A 17214-nucleotide genomic window follows, 5' to 3' on the forward strand; every position below is an offset into this window, starting at 1 on the left:
ATGGTAGATTTGTTTTCATTATTCATATCATTTATCATTACTTTTAGTACCGATTATGAATTCTAGTACTATTACAATGTCACATTCAGGAGCTGAGAAAAATAAGGCAGAATGAGAGAATTTTATTTGAAAAATGTATTGGTACTTAAAAATGGCTGTGGACTGTTTAAAACTAGGTTTTGATTACTGGAAAATTAAGATTCCTCCTGTAACACAGATTACATAAGACATAAAATATTTCTAGTTCTAAATACTATAACAAATATAAAGTTCATTTTCTTACTACAGGGTATCAATGAGCTCCCAGGAATCCTGTGAAATGTATTTCTAATGATTTTAGTGAGACAGAACAAAAGAGAATAAAAGTAAGTTAAAAAAAAAAAAACAACTGTCGGGGCAGCTGGGTGTCTCAGTGGGTTAAGTCTCTGCCTTCAGCTCAGGTCATGATTTCAGGGTCCTGGGATCGAGCCCTACACCGGGCTCTCTGCTCATCAGGGAGCCTGCTTCCCCCTCTCTCTGGCTACTTGTGATCTCTCTCTCTGTCAAATAATAAATAAAATCTTAAAAAAAAAAAAAAAAAAAAACCTTTAGGGGCGCCTGGGTGGCTCAGAAGGCTAAGCCTCTGCCTTCGGCTCAGGTCATGATCTCAGGGTCCTGGGATCGAGTCCCACATTGGGCTCTCTGCTCAGCAGGGAGCCTGCTTCCCCCACTCTCTCTCTGCCTGCTTCTCTGCCTACTAGTGATCTCTCTCTGTGTCAAATAAATAAGTATAATCTTTAAAAAAAAAAAAAACTGTCACTCTGTGATGTCTAATAGATGTAAAACAAATAAACAAATTTCAAAGTAAATTGTGGAAAATATCATTATAATAGAGTATCTGTGTAGATCTTATCTAGCCAGTAGACCTGCAATATGAACAGATTCTGGGACAGAATTACTTGTGTCCAGGTGATAGAAATGCAGGAATTTACTAGAAAGCTCCACATATTTTACCTCAGACCAGGGTCAATTGTCCTGATGATTCTATATGCCAAGCTACTTTCTGCCTGGGGTCCAGTTAATGGGCCCTCACACAGTGCTTATTTAAAAACTTAAGGTAAAAAAAATATATACCTGAGGATAAAGCTATTTCCAGAGAAGATGAGAAACTGCTCTGATCTGTACTTGTTGAGACACTGTTGTTAATGATAGACTGGCATGCCTTCTACCTGAATCCAAACATCTAAAAATGAGCACACCTATACTTCTCAATAAGTATGGATATTAAATTATTAAACATTCTACCAAAATTGCAGTAGCAATTTGCAATTGCAATTCTCAACTGCAACAACATCTAAATGCTTAACATATTTATGTTTTAGACCAATATGAGTATCAAGCAAGCTATAGACACAAATCTACATCTGTCCAAAGTAATCTTCTTTTTTGACACATGGGGAAATTTGGCCAGAAAAAAATTTGTTTACTTATAGCTTTAGTTGATCTTCCCTCAGCATTCATTTCATGTACAGGACATGGTTTCCCCAAGTCTCAAGGTAACCTAAAAAAGACAATTAATATCCCATTCACAGAAACGTGAGAAACTTCTTATTCTTCTGAAGTCAAGATATTTCATGGATGCAATAACTCAAGATTATATTAAATAAGTACATTTTCCCTGGCTTATAAAAATCCCAGAAATTCATTTTCCCCAATCTAATGGTAAGCAGAAAGTATGGCTTTTAATGTCAGTCTTTTCAGAGTCATGGCAAACACACCTTGACATTTTCAAGCTACCTCTGAATTTATAGAATCACAAATGACATCTCATTTTTGAAGATTCCAAGTTATTTTCCTTTAAAAATAACAGGAAAATCCTCTCAAGGACTTAAAGGCCATTAGCAAGAGGAATATCAAGGATGTCTTACAAAAAAAAAAAAAAAGTCTCTAGGGGTGCCTGGGTGGCTCAGTAGGTTAAGCATCTGTCTTCAGCTCAGGTCATGATCCCAGGACCCAGGGTTGAACAGGGCTCCTTGCTTCACACGGGGAGCCTGCTCCTTCCTCTTCCTCTCCCTCGACTGCCACTCTCCCTGCTTGTGCTCTTGCTCTCTGTCAAACAAATAAAATCTCAAAAAAGAAATGTCTCAACTATCATATGATCTCCCTGATATGAGGAAGTGGGGATGCAACAGCGGGGGAGGGGGGGGCTAGGAAAAGAATAAATGAAACAAGATGGAATCGGGAGGGAGACAAACCATAAGAGTCTGACATAAGAGACTCTTAATGTCACAAAACAAACTGAGGGTGGCCGGGGGGGAGGCAGGTAGGGAGAGGGTGGTTGGGTTATGGACATTGGGGAGGGTATGTGCTATGGTGAGTGCTGTGAAGTGTGTAAACCTGGCGATTCACAGACCTTACCCCTGGAGCTAATAATACATTATATGTTTATAAAAAAATTTTTTTAATTAAAAAAAAAAGAAATGTCTCTAAGCAATGAGAGGTACAAATAGAACAAATGAAAACCCATGTGTAGATGTATGACCATCAAGCAATTTTATGTTAAAAGAACTATTGAATCTTTAGCAATGATGGTGAATAGGGAAGTATATGAAATTTTTCCTATTTTCCTGTAGATATTACTCCATTATATTTTAATACTTAATGCTAAAGATGAGTAACAGTGCAAAGTTTAAAAGGTTTAGAAGATTTCCCACACATTTCTAACCTCATAAGAGGCAAAGCCAGTAAGAGTGATCTTCTGATGAAAAAGCTAATGTTCCAGTGGGAAAACACAAAGTTGCTTTGTTTTGGACACTCATTTTTTTGTTATTCAGTGGTCACATATCATCTTAGATGAATTGGTTGCCAGTCCCTCCATAATAAAAATGAAAAGGGCAAACATTTTTTTATAAATACATGATAAGAGTTTTATTATCCTAACAAGGAGTTACCGAAATAATAATCATTCTAGTGAATTATTGTCTGAAAGGAAGTCCAGAATCCAGATAAAGTTGTATGGGTGGATATTAAGCAATTTTTCAGTGACAACTGAAGTCTAATGGTGTATTTCCAAATTTGATGAAAGAACCACCCATTTAATTTGAAGAGTCCTTGGGAGTTATCTCCCATGTGCTATTTTGTGTTCACCTTGTCTACCTCAGGACACAGCCATCACAATGTTATAATCTACTATTCCTATCACTTCCCTGGAATCTGATGGTCCTGCTGCTTCTAATAAGCCCTACTTTTAGAGTGTTCATATATTAGGTCATCTAAACGAGGCTACTTGGCAATGAAAGGGGGAATTATTACTAACTACACCAGGGAAACTGGTGTTAAGTAGACTAGTTCTGAGCAAATAGAGATATCTGATCATCATTTCAAGGTTGGTTTTATTAGGGCCATCATGCTCCAAGACACAAGATGTTTCATGGGGGCGAAAAAGGCAGGACAGCAGGCATTATGTTCTGTTTGTGCCCTGGCCTACAGCAACTACTTAAGCTTTGGTCTGAACTTGATGTCTTCCAAAGTCCAAATCTAAATTCATGGTATTAGGCTGCAGAAACAATCTCTGGGCAGATATCATGTTTTTCTGGGACTCGGGGTGATAATAAATTAAAGATATAATTCTAATCTGAGACACAGTAAACCCTATTAACATAACAGGAGACAAGGGACTAAGGAAAGAGTTGGGTGATACGGAATCTTTATGAAAGCTCATGGTGGAGGGTAGGAACAGTGAAATCTGAAGTCTAATTAGGGTTTTTCTTTTTTCCTTTTCTACAGTGTCATTCCTTTATATCTTCCTCAAACTTTCAGTTAGTAAAAAGAAGCCCAGAGCTAGCTATAGTTCAGTGAATGAAGGGAATATACATCCATGTGTGGGAAGAAACAAACTGGACAAAGAACTGCATCAACATTGATGACAACGAAGAACAGGCAGAAATGACTGGCCCTGAAACCCAAATAGTGGTGTGGAACAAGAGATCAGCCACGAGCAGTAGTCTCTAAACACTCTCATTCAGTCACCTTTTAGCTATTCTATCTCCCTCCGAATGGCACATTATTCTCTTCTAAGAAAGTCAGCTAAAGTTAAAAAATTGCTAGTCTCCTCTTTTCAAAGAAGGGTTGATCTGCAATATGGTGGTTCCACTTTCTGGGCAGCTTCAGAATGACCAGGTCAAAATTCAACAATCCAACCACGAATCAGTGAAACAACCTTGACCCCATTTTTTAAAATCTCTGATTCCATTTTTTTTTTTTAAAGATTCCATTTCATTTGACAGAGAGAGAGAGATCACAAGTAGGCAGCGAGGCAGGCAGAGAGAGAGGAGGAAGCAGGCTCCCCGCCGAGCAGAGAGCCCGATGCGGGGCTCGATCCCAGCACCCCGGGACCATGACCCGAGCCGAAAGCTGAGGCCCCAACCCACTGAGCCACCCAGGCGCCCCTCTGATTCCATTTTTTTAAGTCTTACTTGGATAAACCGGGTTCTAGCTAGCTTCTTATTGAGCATCATGATGAAAGAAAGTAATGCAAAGGAGTGACACAAAAAATAATATATATGACCTTTCTGGAAAGAAATTCCCAAGAACTCCACCTTAGGAATAAATATATTTGATGTGTATCAGACTGTGAACCTGTTACATAAAACCCTCTACTGTAGTTTGTCAATCAAATATTCACGACCTCCTCGGAAATGCTGACAGCTTGTGGTTTGAGAAAAATGCTGTTGGCTTTATGTACTGGAGAAATTGAAAACATTTTATCCCCCATATAGTTTCAGAAAGTACACAAGTCCAAGAAGTCACTTAAGTCTTAGGTCTTTTTGTAATTGTTAGTTAGATATAGGGTGTAGGAAGGATCTAGAACTTGTGGTTCTCTCATATTTCTTGGTAACTATTCTCAGAAAATAATTAGGTAAAGAACTAAAAGATTCAAGGAGACAGAGATAGAAGTAGCATGACGGGGCATCTGGGTGGCTCAGTGGGTTAAAGCCTCTGCCTTTGGCTCAAGTCATGATCTCAGGGTCCTGGGATCAAGCTCCACATCGGGCTCTCTGCTCGGCAGCGAGCCTGCTTCCTCCTCTCTCCCTCTCTGCCTGCCTCTCTGCCTACTTGTGATCTATGTCTGTCAAATAAATAATTTTTTTTTTTTAAGAAGAAGTAGCATGACAATGAAACAAAGGAGTCATTTCTCTTTGTGGTGTGGTGTCCTATATAGTGCTCACTGCTGCCTCTTTCTGAACTGTAAGGGGAAAACAAATCTCTACCTTACAATTAAAAATAAACACAAGAGGGGGAGGAGTCAAGATGGCGGAGAAGTAGCAGGCTGAGACGACATCGGGTAGCAGGAGATCAGCTAGATAGCTTATCTAACCATTGTGAACACCTATAAATCCAACGGGAAATCGAAGAGAAGAAGAGCAACAATCCCAGAAACAGAAAATCGATCACTTTCTGAAAGGTAGGACCTGCGGAGAAGTGAATCCAAAGCGACGGGAAGATAGACCCCGGGGGGAGGGGCCGGCACCCGGCAAGCGGCGGAGCGACGGAGCACAAAATCGGGACTTTTAAAAGTCGGCTCCACTGGGAGACATCGCTCCAGAGGCTAAACTGGGGGGAAACCCAGGCGGGGTCAGCATAACCCCAGGACCCGCGGGGTCACAGAAGGACTGGGGGTGTCTGAGTGCCGCAGAGCTCGCAGGTATTAGAGCGGGGAAGCCGGCTATAGCGACAGAGCCGAGGAGTGAGCTCTAAGCCCGGGGTTACCTTGTGCCGGTCGCAGGCTGGGTGGGCTCGGAGCGCGGCCGGAGGCCACGGAGACAAAAGCGACCCGGCGCTTTTCTCCAGCTCCAACAATTGACTGCTTTCCTCGAGGCGCGACCGCAAGCCAGGGAGGCGGGGCTATTGGGCGCTTTGCTCTGAGAGCGCACTGAGGAGCGGAACCCCAAGCTCTCGGCTCCTCTGGGCCGAGAGATTGGGAGGCCGCCATCTTCATTCCCGTCCTCCGGAACTCTACGGAAAGCGCTCAGGGAACAAAAGCTCCCGAAAGCGAACCCGAGCGGATTACTTAGCCCGGCCCCTGGCAAGGGCGGTGCAATTCCGCCTGCGGCAAAGACACTTGAGAATCACTACAACAGGCCCCTCCCCCAGAAGATCAACAAGAAACCATCCAAAACCAACTTCAGTCACCAAGAACAGCGGAATTCCACAGCAGGAGAAAGCAAATCCTACCTGGACAAAATGACAAGGCGGAAAAACTCACCTCAAAAAAAAGAACAAGAGGCCGTACCGAAGGCTGGAGACCTAATCAATACAGACATAGGTAGCATGACAGATCTAGAGTTCAGAATGACAATTCTCAAGGTTCTAGCCGGGCTCGAAAAAGGCATAGAAGATATTAGAGAAACCCTCTCCGGAGAGATAAAAGCCCTTTCTGGAGAAATAAAAGAACTAAAATCTAACCAAGTTGAAATCAAAAAAGCTATTCATGAGGTGCAATCAAAAATGGAAGCTCTCACTGCCAGGATAAATGAGGCAGAAGAAAGAATTAGTGACATAGAAGACCAAATGACAGAGAATAAAGAAGCTGAGCAAAAGAGAGACAAACAACTACTGGAACACGAGGAGAGGATTCGAGAGATAAGTGACACCATAAGACGACACAACATTAGAATAATTGGGATTCCAGAAGAAGAAGAAAGAGAGAGGGGAGCAGAAGGTATATTGGAGACAATTATTGGAGAGAATTTCCCTAATATGGCAAAGGGAACAAACATCAAAATCCAGGAGATGCTAAGAACGCCCCTCAAAATCAATAAAAATAGGTCCACACCTCGTCACCTGATAGTAAAATTTACAAGTCTTAGCGACAAAGAGAAAATCCTGAAAGCAGCCCGGGAAAAGAAGTCTGTAACATACAAGGGTAAAAACATTAGATTGGCAGCGGACCTATCCACAGAGACCTGGCAGGCCAGAAAGAACTGGCATGATATATTCAGAGCACTAAACGAGAAAAACATGCAGCCAAGAATACTATATCTGGCTAGGCTATCATTGAAAATAGAAGGAGAGATAAAGAGCTTCCAGGACAAACAAAAGCTGAAAGAATTTGCAAACACCAAACCAGCTCTACAGGAAATATTGAAAGGGGTCCTCTAAGCAAAGAGAGACCCTAAAAGTAGTAGATCAGAAAGAAACAGAAACAATATACAGTAACAATCATCTTACAGGCAATACAATGGCACTAAATTCATATCTCTCAATAGTTACCCTGAATGTTAATGGGCTAAATGCCCCAATCAAAAGACACAGGGTATCAGAATGGATAAAAAAACAAAACCCATCCATATGCTGCCTACAAGAAACTCATTTTAGACCCGAAGACACCTCCAGATTTAAAGTGAGGGGGTGGAAAACAATGTACCATGCTAATGGACATCAGAAGAAAGCTGGGGTGGCAATCCTTATATCAGATCAATTAGATTTTAAGCCAAAGACTATAATAAGAGATGAGGAAGGACACTATATCATACTCAAAGGGTCTGTCCAACAAGAAGATCTAACAATCTTAAATATCTATGCCCCTAACATGGGAGCAGCCAACTATATAAACCAATTAATAACAAAATCAAAGAAATACATCGACAGTAATACAATAATAGCAGGGGACTTTAACACTCCCCTCACTGAAATGGACAGATCATCTAAGCAAAAGATCAACAAGGAAATAAAGGCCTTAAATGACACACTGGACCAGATGGACATCACAGATATATTCAGAACATTCCATCCCAAAGCAACAGAATATACATTCTTCTCTAGTGCACATGGAACATTCTCCAGAATAGACCACATCCTGGGTCATAAATCAGGTCTCAATCGGTACCAAAAGATCGAGATCATTCCCTGCATATTTTCAGACCACAATGCTCTGAAGCTCGAATTCAATCACAAGAGGAAATTTGGAAAGAACGCAAATACATGGAGACTAAACAGCATCCTTCTAAAAAATGAATGGGTCAACCAGGAAATTAAAGAAGAATTGAAAAAATTCATGGAAACAAATGATAATGAAAACACAACAGTTCAAAATCTGTGGGACACAACAAAGGCAGTCCTGAGAGGAAAATATATAGCAGTGCAAGCCTTTCTCAAGAAACAAGAAAGGTCTCAAATACACAACCTAACCCTACACCTAAAGGAGCTGGAGAGAGAACAACAAAGAAAGCCTAAACCCAGCAGGAGAAGAGAAATCATAAAGATCAGAGCAGAAATCAATGAAATAGAAACTAAAAAAACAATAGAACAAATCAACAAAACTAGGAGCTGGTTCTTTGAAAGAATTAATAAGATTGATAAGCCCCTGGCCAGACTTCTCAAAAAGAAAAGAGAAAGGACCCAAATAAATAAAATCATGAATGAAAGAGGAGAGATCACAACCAACACCAAAGAAATACAAACAATTATAAGAACATACTACGAGCAACTCTATGGCAACAAATTTGACAACCTGGAAGAAATGGATACATTTCTAGAGATGTATAAACTACCACAACTGAACCAGGAAGAAATAGATAACCTGAACAGACCCATAACCAGTAAGGAGATTGAAACAGTCATCAAAAATCTCCAAACAAACAAAAGTCCAGGACCAGACGGCTTCCCAGGGGAATTCTACCAAACATTTAAAGAAGAATTAATTCCTATTCTCCTGAAACTGTTCCAAAAAATAGAAATGGAAGGAAAACTTCCAAACTCATTCTATGAGGCCAGCATCACCTTGATCCCAAAACCAGACAAGGATCCCACCAAAAAAGAGAATTACAGACCAATATCCTTGATGAACACAGATGCGAAAATTCTCACCAAAATACTGGCCAATAGGATCCAACAGTACATTAAAAGGATTATTCACCACGACCAAGTGGGATTTATTCCAGGGCTGCAAGGTTGGTTCAACATCCACAAATCCATCAATGTGATACAATACATTAATAAAAGAAAGAGTAAGAACCATATGATACTCTCAATAGATGCTGAAAAAGCGTTTGACAAAGTGCAGCATCCCTTCCTGATTAAAACTCTTCAAAGTGTAGGGATAGAAGGCACATACCTCAACATTATCAAAGCCATCTATGAAAAACCCACCGCAAATATCATTCTCAATGGAGAAAAACTGAAAGCTTTTCCGCTAAGGTCAGGAACACGGCAGGGATGTCCGTTATCACCACTGCTGTTCAACATAGTACTAGAAGTCCTAGCCTCAGCAATCAGACAACAAAAAGAAATTAAAGGCATCCAAATCGGCAAAGAAGAAGTCAAACTATCACTCTTTGCAGATGATATGATACTATATGTGGAAAACCCAAAAGGCTCCACTCCAAAACTGCTAGAACTTATACAGGAATTCAGTAAAGTGTCAGGATATAAAGTCAATGCACAGAAATCAGTCGCATTTCTTTACACTAACAACAAGACAGAAGAAAGAGAAATTGAGGAGTCAGTCCCATTTACAATCGTACCCAAAACCATAAGATACCTAGGAATAAATCTAACCAAAGAGGCAAAGAATCTATACTCAGAAAACTATAAAGTACTCATGAAAGAAATTGAGGAAGACACAAAGAAATGGAAAAATATTCCATGCTCATGGATTGGAAGAACAAATATTGTGAAAATGTCTATTTTACCTAAAGCAATCTACACATTTAATGCAATCCCTATCAAAATCCCATCCATTTTTTTTAAAGAAATAGAACAAATAATCCTAAAATTTATATGGAACCAGAAAAGACCTCGAATAGCCAAAGGAATATTGAAAAAGAAAGCCAAAGTCGGTGGTATCACAATTCCAGACTTCAAGCTCTATTACAAAGCTGTCATCATCAAGACAGTATGGTACTGGCACAAAAACAGACATATAGACCAATGGAACAGAATAGAGAGCCCAGAAATAGACCCTCAACTCTATGGTCAACTAATCTTCGACAAAGCAGGAAAGAATATCCAATGGAAAAAAGACAGCCTCTTCAACAAATGGTGCTGGGAAAATTGGACAGCCACATGCAGAAAAATGAAATTGGACTATTTCCTTACACCACACACGAAAATAGACTCAAAGTGGATGAAGGACCTCAATGTGCGAAAGGAATCTATCAAAATCCTTGAGGACAATGCAGGCAGCAACCTCTTTGACCTCCACCACAGCAACTTCTTCCTAGGAACATCGCCAAAGGCAACAGAAGCAAGGGCAAAAATGAACTATTGGGATTTCATCAAGATCAAAAGCTTTTGCACAGCAAAGGAAACAGTTAACAAAACCAAAAGACAACTGACAGAATGGGAGAAGATATTTGCAAACGACATATCAGATAAAGGGCTCGTATCCAAAATCTATAAAGAGCTTATCAAACTCAATACCCAAAGAACAAATAATCCAGTCAAGAAATGGGCAGAGGACATGAACAGACATTTCTGCAAGGAAGACATCCAGATGGCCAACAGACACATGAAAAAATGCTCCACATCACTCGGCATCAGGGAAATACAAATCAAAACCACAATGAGATACCACCTCACACCAGTCAGAATGGCTAAAATTAACAAGTCAAGAAATGACAGATGCTGGCGAGGATGCGGAGAGAGGGGAACCCTCCTACACTGTTGGTGGGAATGCAAGCTGGTGCAACCACTCTGGAAAACAGTGTGGAGGTTCCTCAAAAAACTGAAAATAGAGCTACCCTACGACCCAGCAATTGCACTCCTGGGTATATATCCTAAAGATACAAACGTGGTGCTCCGAAGGGGCACGTGCACCCGAATGTTTATAGCAGCAATGTCCACAATAGCCAAACTGTGGAAAGAGCCTAGATGTCCATCAACAGATGAATGGATAAAGAAGATGTGGTATATATACACAATGGAATACTATGCAGCCATCAAAAGACATGAAATCTTGCCATTTGCGACGACGTGGATGGAACTAGAGGGTATCATGCTTAGCGAAATAAGTCAATCGGAGAAATATAACTATCATATGATCTCTTTGATATGAGGAAGTGGAGATGCAAGGTGGGGGGGTTTGGGGGGAGGTAGGAAAAGAAAAAATGAAAAGATGGGATTGGGAGGGAGACAAACCATAAAAGACTCAATCTCAAGAAACAGACTGAGGGTTGCGGGGGGGAAGGGGGATGGGAGAGGGTGGTGGGGAAATGGACATTGGGGAGGGTATGTGCTATGATGAGTGCTGTGAAATGTGTAAACCAGACGATTCACAGACCTGTACCCCTGGGGATAAAAATACATTATATGTTTATTAAAATAAAAAAATTAAAAAAAAAATAAAAAAAAAAAAAGAAAAGTACAGGATACTATAAAAGAAGAATAAATGGATATTCTAGAACTGAAATGTATAATATCCAAAATAAAATAAACTTTTTACTGAAAAAAAAAAAAAAAAAAAAATAAACACAAGACTTAAAAACATTAAAGGATAAAATAGAAAACCAAGAATATTTTAAAATCTAAATAAAAATTAATACTTAAATAATGTGGGGTTTTAAGCAGCATTTAAAAACTAAAGCAATTAAACAAAAGAATAAAACTAATTAACTTAATACCTTAAAGTGTTCTGAAATTATAAAAGACACATAAACTAAATTACTTAAATTTTTAAATAAAAAAATTCTGAGGATAATACGATAGCAGGAAAGAAAAAAGATGAAATATTGAATAGTAAAATCTAACACAATATTTAAAGTGTGCAATTCAGATTAGGAAAAATAAAATGATAAAAAGTAAATATTTTTTAAAGCTGAAGGTTACCATAACAGAACAAAGAAATACAAACCCCAGATAAAAATCATATGTAAAAACCATCTAAAGGTAGACCCACTATTCCCTAGTTAACAGAATTCCTTTTGGATCAGCAACATACTTCATGGTTAGAGAGCCAATGGGACAAAGGAAAAGATACAGCTCTACTTTCATCTGTGGATAGTTCACTCAGAAGTTATTTACTTTTTAATTTTCAAGTGGCTTCAAAAATTAGATATTAGGTTCCAAGTCCAAAGCAGTAAAGTCCATGTATCAGAAGATCTTTGGGAAAAAGTTTGTCAAAGTAGATATGTTGAAAGCAGAAAATGATAATAACTTAATGCCTCATAGGTGGAGGGAACAAAATTTTTTAAAAATATAATACTATTCTAGAACCAAAAGGTTTAATATTATACAGCTCCATAGAGGAGAATCAGCATTACATATCCGAATAGACTCCAAGTAAATCAGATTCTTCTAGTAATCACAGTACTGTAAATTCTTAATTTTAACTGAGTTTTAAAAACCTGAAACCAATTTTCATTTTGTCTTATAAAGAAAGTAATAAAGTATGAAATTGGTTTTGGAAATAATGTTATTTAAAAAAACATTTTAAAGATTTTAATACAAGCTTAACTTTTTCCTGTCTGGAAATCTCTCTCATTATTACTCAACCCCTCTACTTGCCCTTAAAATCCAGCTCTTCAACAACAAGAACAAGAACAAACTACAATCATTGACTCCTAAAACATGGACATTTATTTACTTATTTTCATTATGACTGCACCCAAGGAATACTTGAGAGCTTGAGAGCTTTGAGAGATGAATTGGACATAGCAGCAAGAACCTATCTGTCCGGCTCCTCGGTTTCTCTAATTGATTTCCACATTGCGATTATAAAAATTACTGGTCCCTTTCCCATTTACTTGTTAAACACATTTCTTCTCAGTAGGTGTTTAACAGCCTCCTTCACATCCTTGTTCCTAAGACTGTAGATTAAAGGATTCATCATGGGAGTCATAACCCCATAGAACATTGATATAAGTTTGTCAGTAGCATCCAAGTCATCTGAATTAAGTGTCTCTTTAGACTTGGGCTTCATGTACATGAAGAGAATGGTTCCATAGAATATTATCACCACAGTCAGGTGGGCTGAACAGGTGGAGAAGACTTTGCTTCTCCCTTCAGAAGAGCGAATTTTGAGGATGCTGACAATGATTAATGTATAAGAGATAATGATTAATAAGAGTGGTGTCAATATAAACAATGTTGTGGCCACAAGCATGATGAACTCATTGCCTGAGATGTCAGCACAGGCCAGTTTCATGACAGCCAGAATTTCACAGGAGAAGTGATTAATGATGTTATTCCTACAGAAAGGCAATCGTACTACAAACACAGTTTGTACTGCAGAGTTGATGACTCCTGTGATCCAGGACCCAGCTGCCATGGGCACAAAGGAATCCTTGCTCATGATGACAGGATATCTTAGGGGGTTGCAGATAGCCACATACCGGTCAAAGGCCATCATGCCCAGGAGCACACACTCTGTTGTCCCCATGGCCAAGCCAAGGAACATCTGCACCGCACAGCCAGAGAAGGAGATGGTCTTTCTCTCTGAGAGGAAGCTCACCAGTGTGGAGGGAATGGAGGTGGTGGTGTAGCAGATGTCCAAGAAGGAGAGGTTCCCCAGGAAGAAGTACATAGGGGTATGAAGGTGGGAATCCAAGATGCTGATTAAAATAAGGGTGCCATTGCCCAGAAGGATGACAACATACATTATTAAGATTAGCACAAAAAAGAGTAGCTCCAGCCTTGGGTAACCAGAAAGCCCCTTTAAAAAGAATTCCACCAGAATCGTTTGATTTTCCCATTCCATTTCACTGTTTCTGTTTTACCTGTAAGACATTAGAATTTTTTAAAACAAAATATGTGACTTATTACGATTACTTTCAAATGTGTACCAGTTTATAAGTACCATACTCCCAGAGAGGAAAAAAAGTTTTAAAGGAAAAAGTGAAAGAAAAAACAAAAAAAGAAGTAAATAAAAGTGAACCAAAGAGGGTAAGATATGAACAAAGAGGAGGGCGGGAAGAGGAAACTTACATGTTTTTAGCCACACGCAATATGGCATGTAATTTACTTAATCCCATCACAGTGCTGAGAGAGAGCTATTATCATCCACAGTCTACAGATAGATAAACTAAAGTGTAAATATTAAATAAACTTGACTAAAAGTAAATATAAAGCACAGCTAAGTAAGACTCAAACCTAACTAAGTCTTCCTTGCTAAAGCCTGGGCTTTTTGCCATATTTATCATCTCACACGTAAACTAGAGGTTATAGTAAAAATTAACATTGTATTATGTGTAACTGAACAATAAACCATATTTACTGAATACAAAGCACCACACAATAAACCAATGATCTTGTCACTCCTTGAAATTATAATGTTATGATTACCATCTGTCTTGCATAGTAGCATGTAAATTTGATAAAGGTAGGTACTCTTCTTGTTCACATCGATTGTCCCAGTACCTACAATAAAGTGGAATCAGAGACAGTTTAAAAATACTTGTTGGGGGTTGAGGGAAATTGGAGGGGGAAGATGAACCATGAGAAACTATGGACTCTGAAAAAAAATCTGGGGGTTTTGAAGGGGCGGGGGTGGGAGATTGGGGGAGCCTGGTGGTGGGTATTATGGAGGGCACGTATTGCATGGAGCACTGGGTGTGGTGCATAGACAATGAATTCTGTTACACTGAAAAGAAATTAAATTAAAAAGAAGAAAAAAATATTTGTTGCATAAAGAAACAAAATGAAAGACAAAATAATGACTAACATTTCTCACTCTGTGTCAATCCTCTACTAATTGTTTGCTTTGTGCATTACCTATTTAGTCTGAAGAGCAAACCTATTAGGCAATTACTGTGATCAGCCTCATCATCTTTAATAATAGAGGAGGAAAATAAAGCACAGAAAAGTCAAGTAATTTGCCCAAAGTCATATAGCTAAATAAACAGTAGAACTAAGAGTTAAACCCCAGCTGTATGGCTGCATAGTATAAATTCTTAATTTTTCAACCTGCAGAGAACTTGGCTCAAAGACTACAACACCTTTTAATCTAATTGACAGTACTAATGTTTCAAAAGAAATATTGGACCAAGGAAAGGTGACTGTTAGAAAGAATCACTTCAACATAGTGATTTGAGAGAAGTTCGTTTTGATACTTGCTATCTTCCTACAAATGTGTTGTCATAGAGTTGCATTTGATCCTTATAATCCGTGATTTCCCTTGTGAGAAGTTCTATTACCTTTTCCATTACTATCCTTAAGTGATTTTTTTTTCTATTTTAGTCTCACAAAGGGTTTTCCTATATCATAGGTCTTCTCAAAAAAAAGGGGAGTGGGGCTTTTGGATCGATATATCCTTGCCACTTTTTTTCTGTTTTATTAACTTAAGTTTTGTTTGTAAATTTTTAAAGGTTATTTGGAATTTTCTAATTTCGTGAAATAAGAACTAAATTCCTTAATATTTCCTCTTTCTTCTCTATTTCTAGCTCTAATTAATGCCCTTAAAATACTTAGTGTTCTTAAAAACTTAGATTTTGACATGAAATGTCCTTTTCATTGGGTTCTAGATAATTTTTTTCTTTCCTTTTCCTCTTCAAGCCAACAGCTATCCAGGTGTGTATTCTCTGCACACCTAGTCATTGGATATTTGTGTTTGATTTTTGTTATTTTTTTACAGTTTTTATTATAAGATAACATAACATGTAATTCTCTAGTTATGGAGACTTTGGCAGTCAATTACTTGATCCATGTTGCAAATACTAACAAAAAATTTTAATTCTCTTGGGGAAAGATATATAGTTTTATATAGATACACAATACATGCATACATGTATACATATAATCAAGTTTATTTAATGTGTTATTCAAATCTGTAAATTATTATTTTGTCATCTATATTTAATTGATTCTATATAAATATCTGTAAGCACGTTCTGCCCATATAGCTAGGATTTTTTTAATATGCTTAGCTTCTGTGTTATTTATAGCTGATAATTTTTATAAATTGTCAATATTATTAATTGACCTGTCTTTGTCATGTTTTGTACTTTAAATTCCACTTTTATGATGTTGCTATTACATTCCTGCCTTCTTTTAGTTTGCTTTTTTTTTTTTAAGATTTTGTTTATTCATTTGACAGACAGAGATCACAAGTAGGCAGAGAGGCAGGCAGAGACAGAGAGAGAGGAAAGCAGGCTCCCTGCTGAGCAGAAAGCCCCGATGTGGGGCTCGATGTCAGGACCCTGAGATCATGACCTGAGCGGAAGGCAGAGCCTTAACCCACTGAGCCACTCAGGTGCCCCTTTTAGTTTGCTTTTGCCTGCTCTTGTGCATCCCTTTATTTTCAACTTTTCTTTCTCACTTTGTTGCGTATACTACTCATAAGTAACATATATCTGGGTTTAAATTTGATTCTGGAAACTGAAAAGAAATTTAAAAAAAATTTTTTTAAAAATTTTTTTCAATCTCCTTTTACAGTCTCTGTCTTTCATGACAGCATCCAGTCCATTCACTTTAAAAATACAATTATTGGGGCACCTGGGTGGCTCAGTGGGTTAAAGCCTCTGCCTTCAGCTCGGGTCATGATCCCAGGGTCCTGGGACTGAGCACCGCATCTGGCACTCTGCTCAGCGGGGAGCCTTCTTCCCCCCTCTCTCTGCCTGCCTCTCTGCCTACTTGTGATCTCTCTCTGTCAAATAAATAAATAAAATCTTAAAAATAATAAAAAATTAAAATACAATTATTAATGTACTTCATTACTTTCTTTCCATACACTTAATTTTTATTATTTACTTATTTTGCATTACTGTGTTCTCTGTTTTTCCAGTTCCTTCTTTTCGTTGGTTAAGTTGTCATTTACTATTTGTTTTCATTAACTTGAACACTCTACTCACTTTTGGCACTCTGTATGTAGGTACCTTCTCTTTCATCATGCTCATAATTTGACTTATAGGAACCAAACTTTTGCTCATAAAATTAACTATTTTTTCCACTAGAGTGTTGTCTAATATCCTAAGTTATCCCTCAAACACTAAATGAAGACAGAACTGCAAGAATACTTTTATTCCTCCATCTATATCCTCAAATTCACAAATGTCAGTGAGATAACGTAGAACTGTTTATAATTTCCTCACAATGCATCTTTTTGAGAGTTCTTTATCAGCCTTTACAATTACATAGTTGGACAGTCTTTATCAATGTATAAAGTATATACTTTATACATTATAACATAAAGTTATAAATACATTTATATTATAAAGTTATAAATACATTTATCAATGTATAAAGTATATACTTTATACATTATAACATAAAGTTGTTAGAGTATATTTGCAGAATTTTCCT

At 38.1% G+C, this 17214-nt stretch overlaps 1 protein-coding gene across 1 annotated transcript; it reads right to left on the reverse strand.

Annotated features, from left to right (window-relative positions):
- Positions 1–12718: 12718 nt before the first annotated feature.
- Positions 12719–13675, reverse strand: LOC308352989 (olfactory receptor 13C2; the record flags this gene model as incomplete). Its single annotated transcript, XM_080819523.1, has 1 exon — positions 12719–13675. The coding sequence occupies one exon, from the start codon at positions 13673–13675 to the stop codon at positions 12719–12721; it is 957 nt and encodes a 318-aa protein (XP_080675649.1).
- Between the last annotated feature and the right edge of the window lie 3539 nt (positions 13676–17214).

The sequence above is a fragment of the Martes martes genome (genome assembly GCF_963455335.1).
Source record: "Martes martes genome assembly, chromosome: 12".
NCBI classification, from domain to species: domain Eukaryota; kingdom Metazoa; phylum Chordata; class Mammalia; order Carnivora; family Mustelidae; genus Martes; species Martes martes.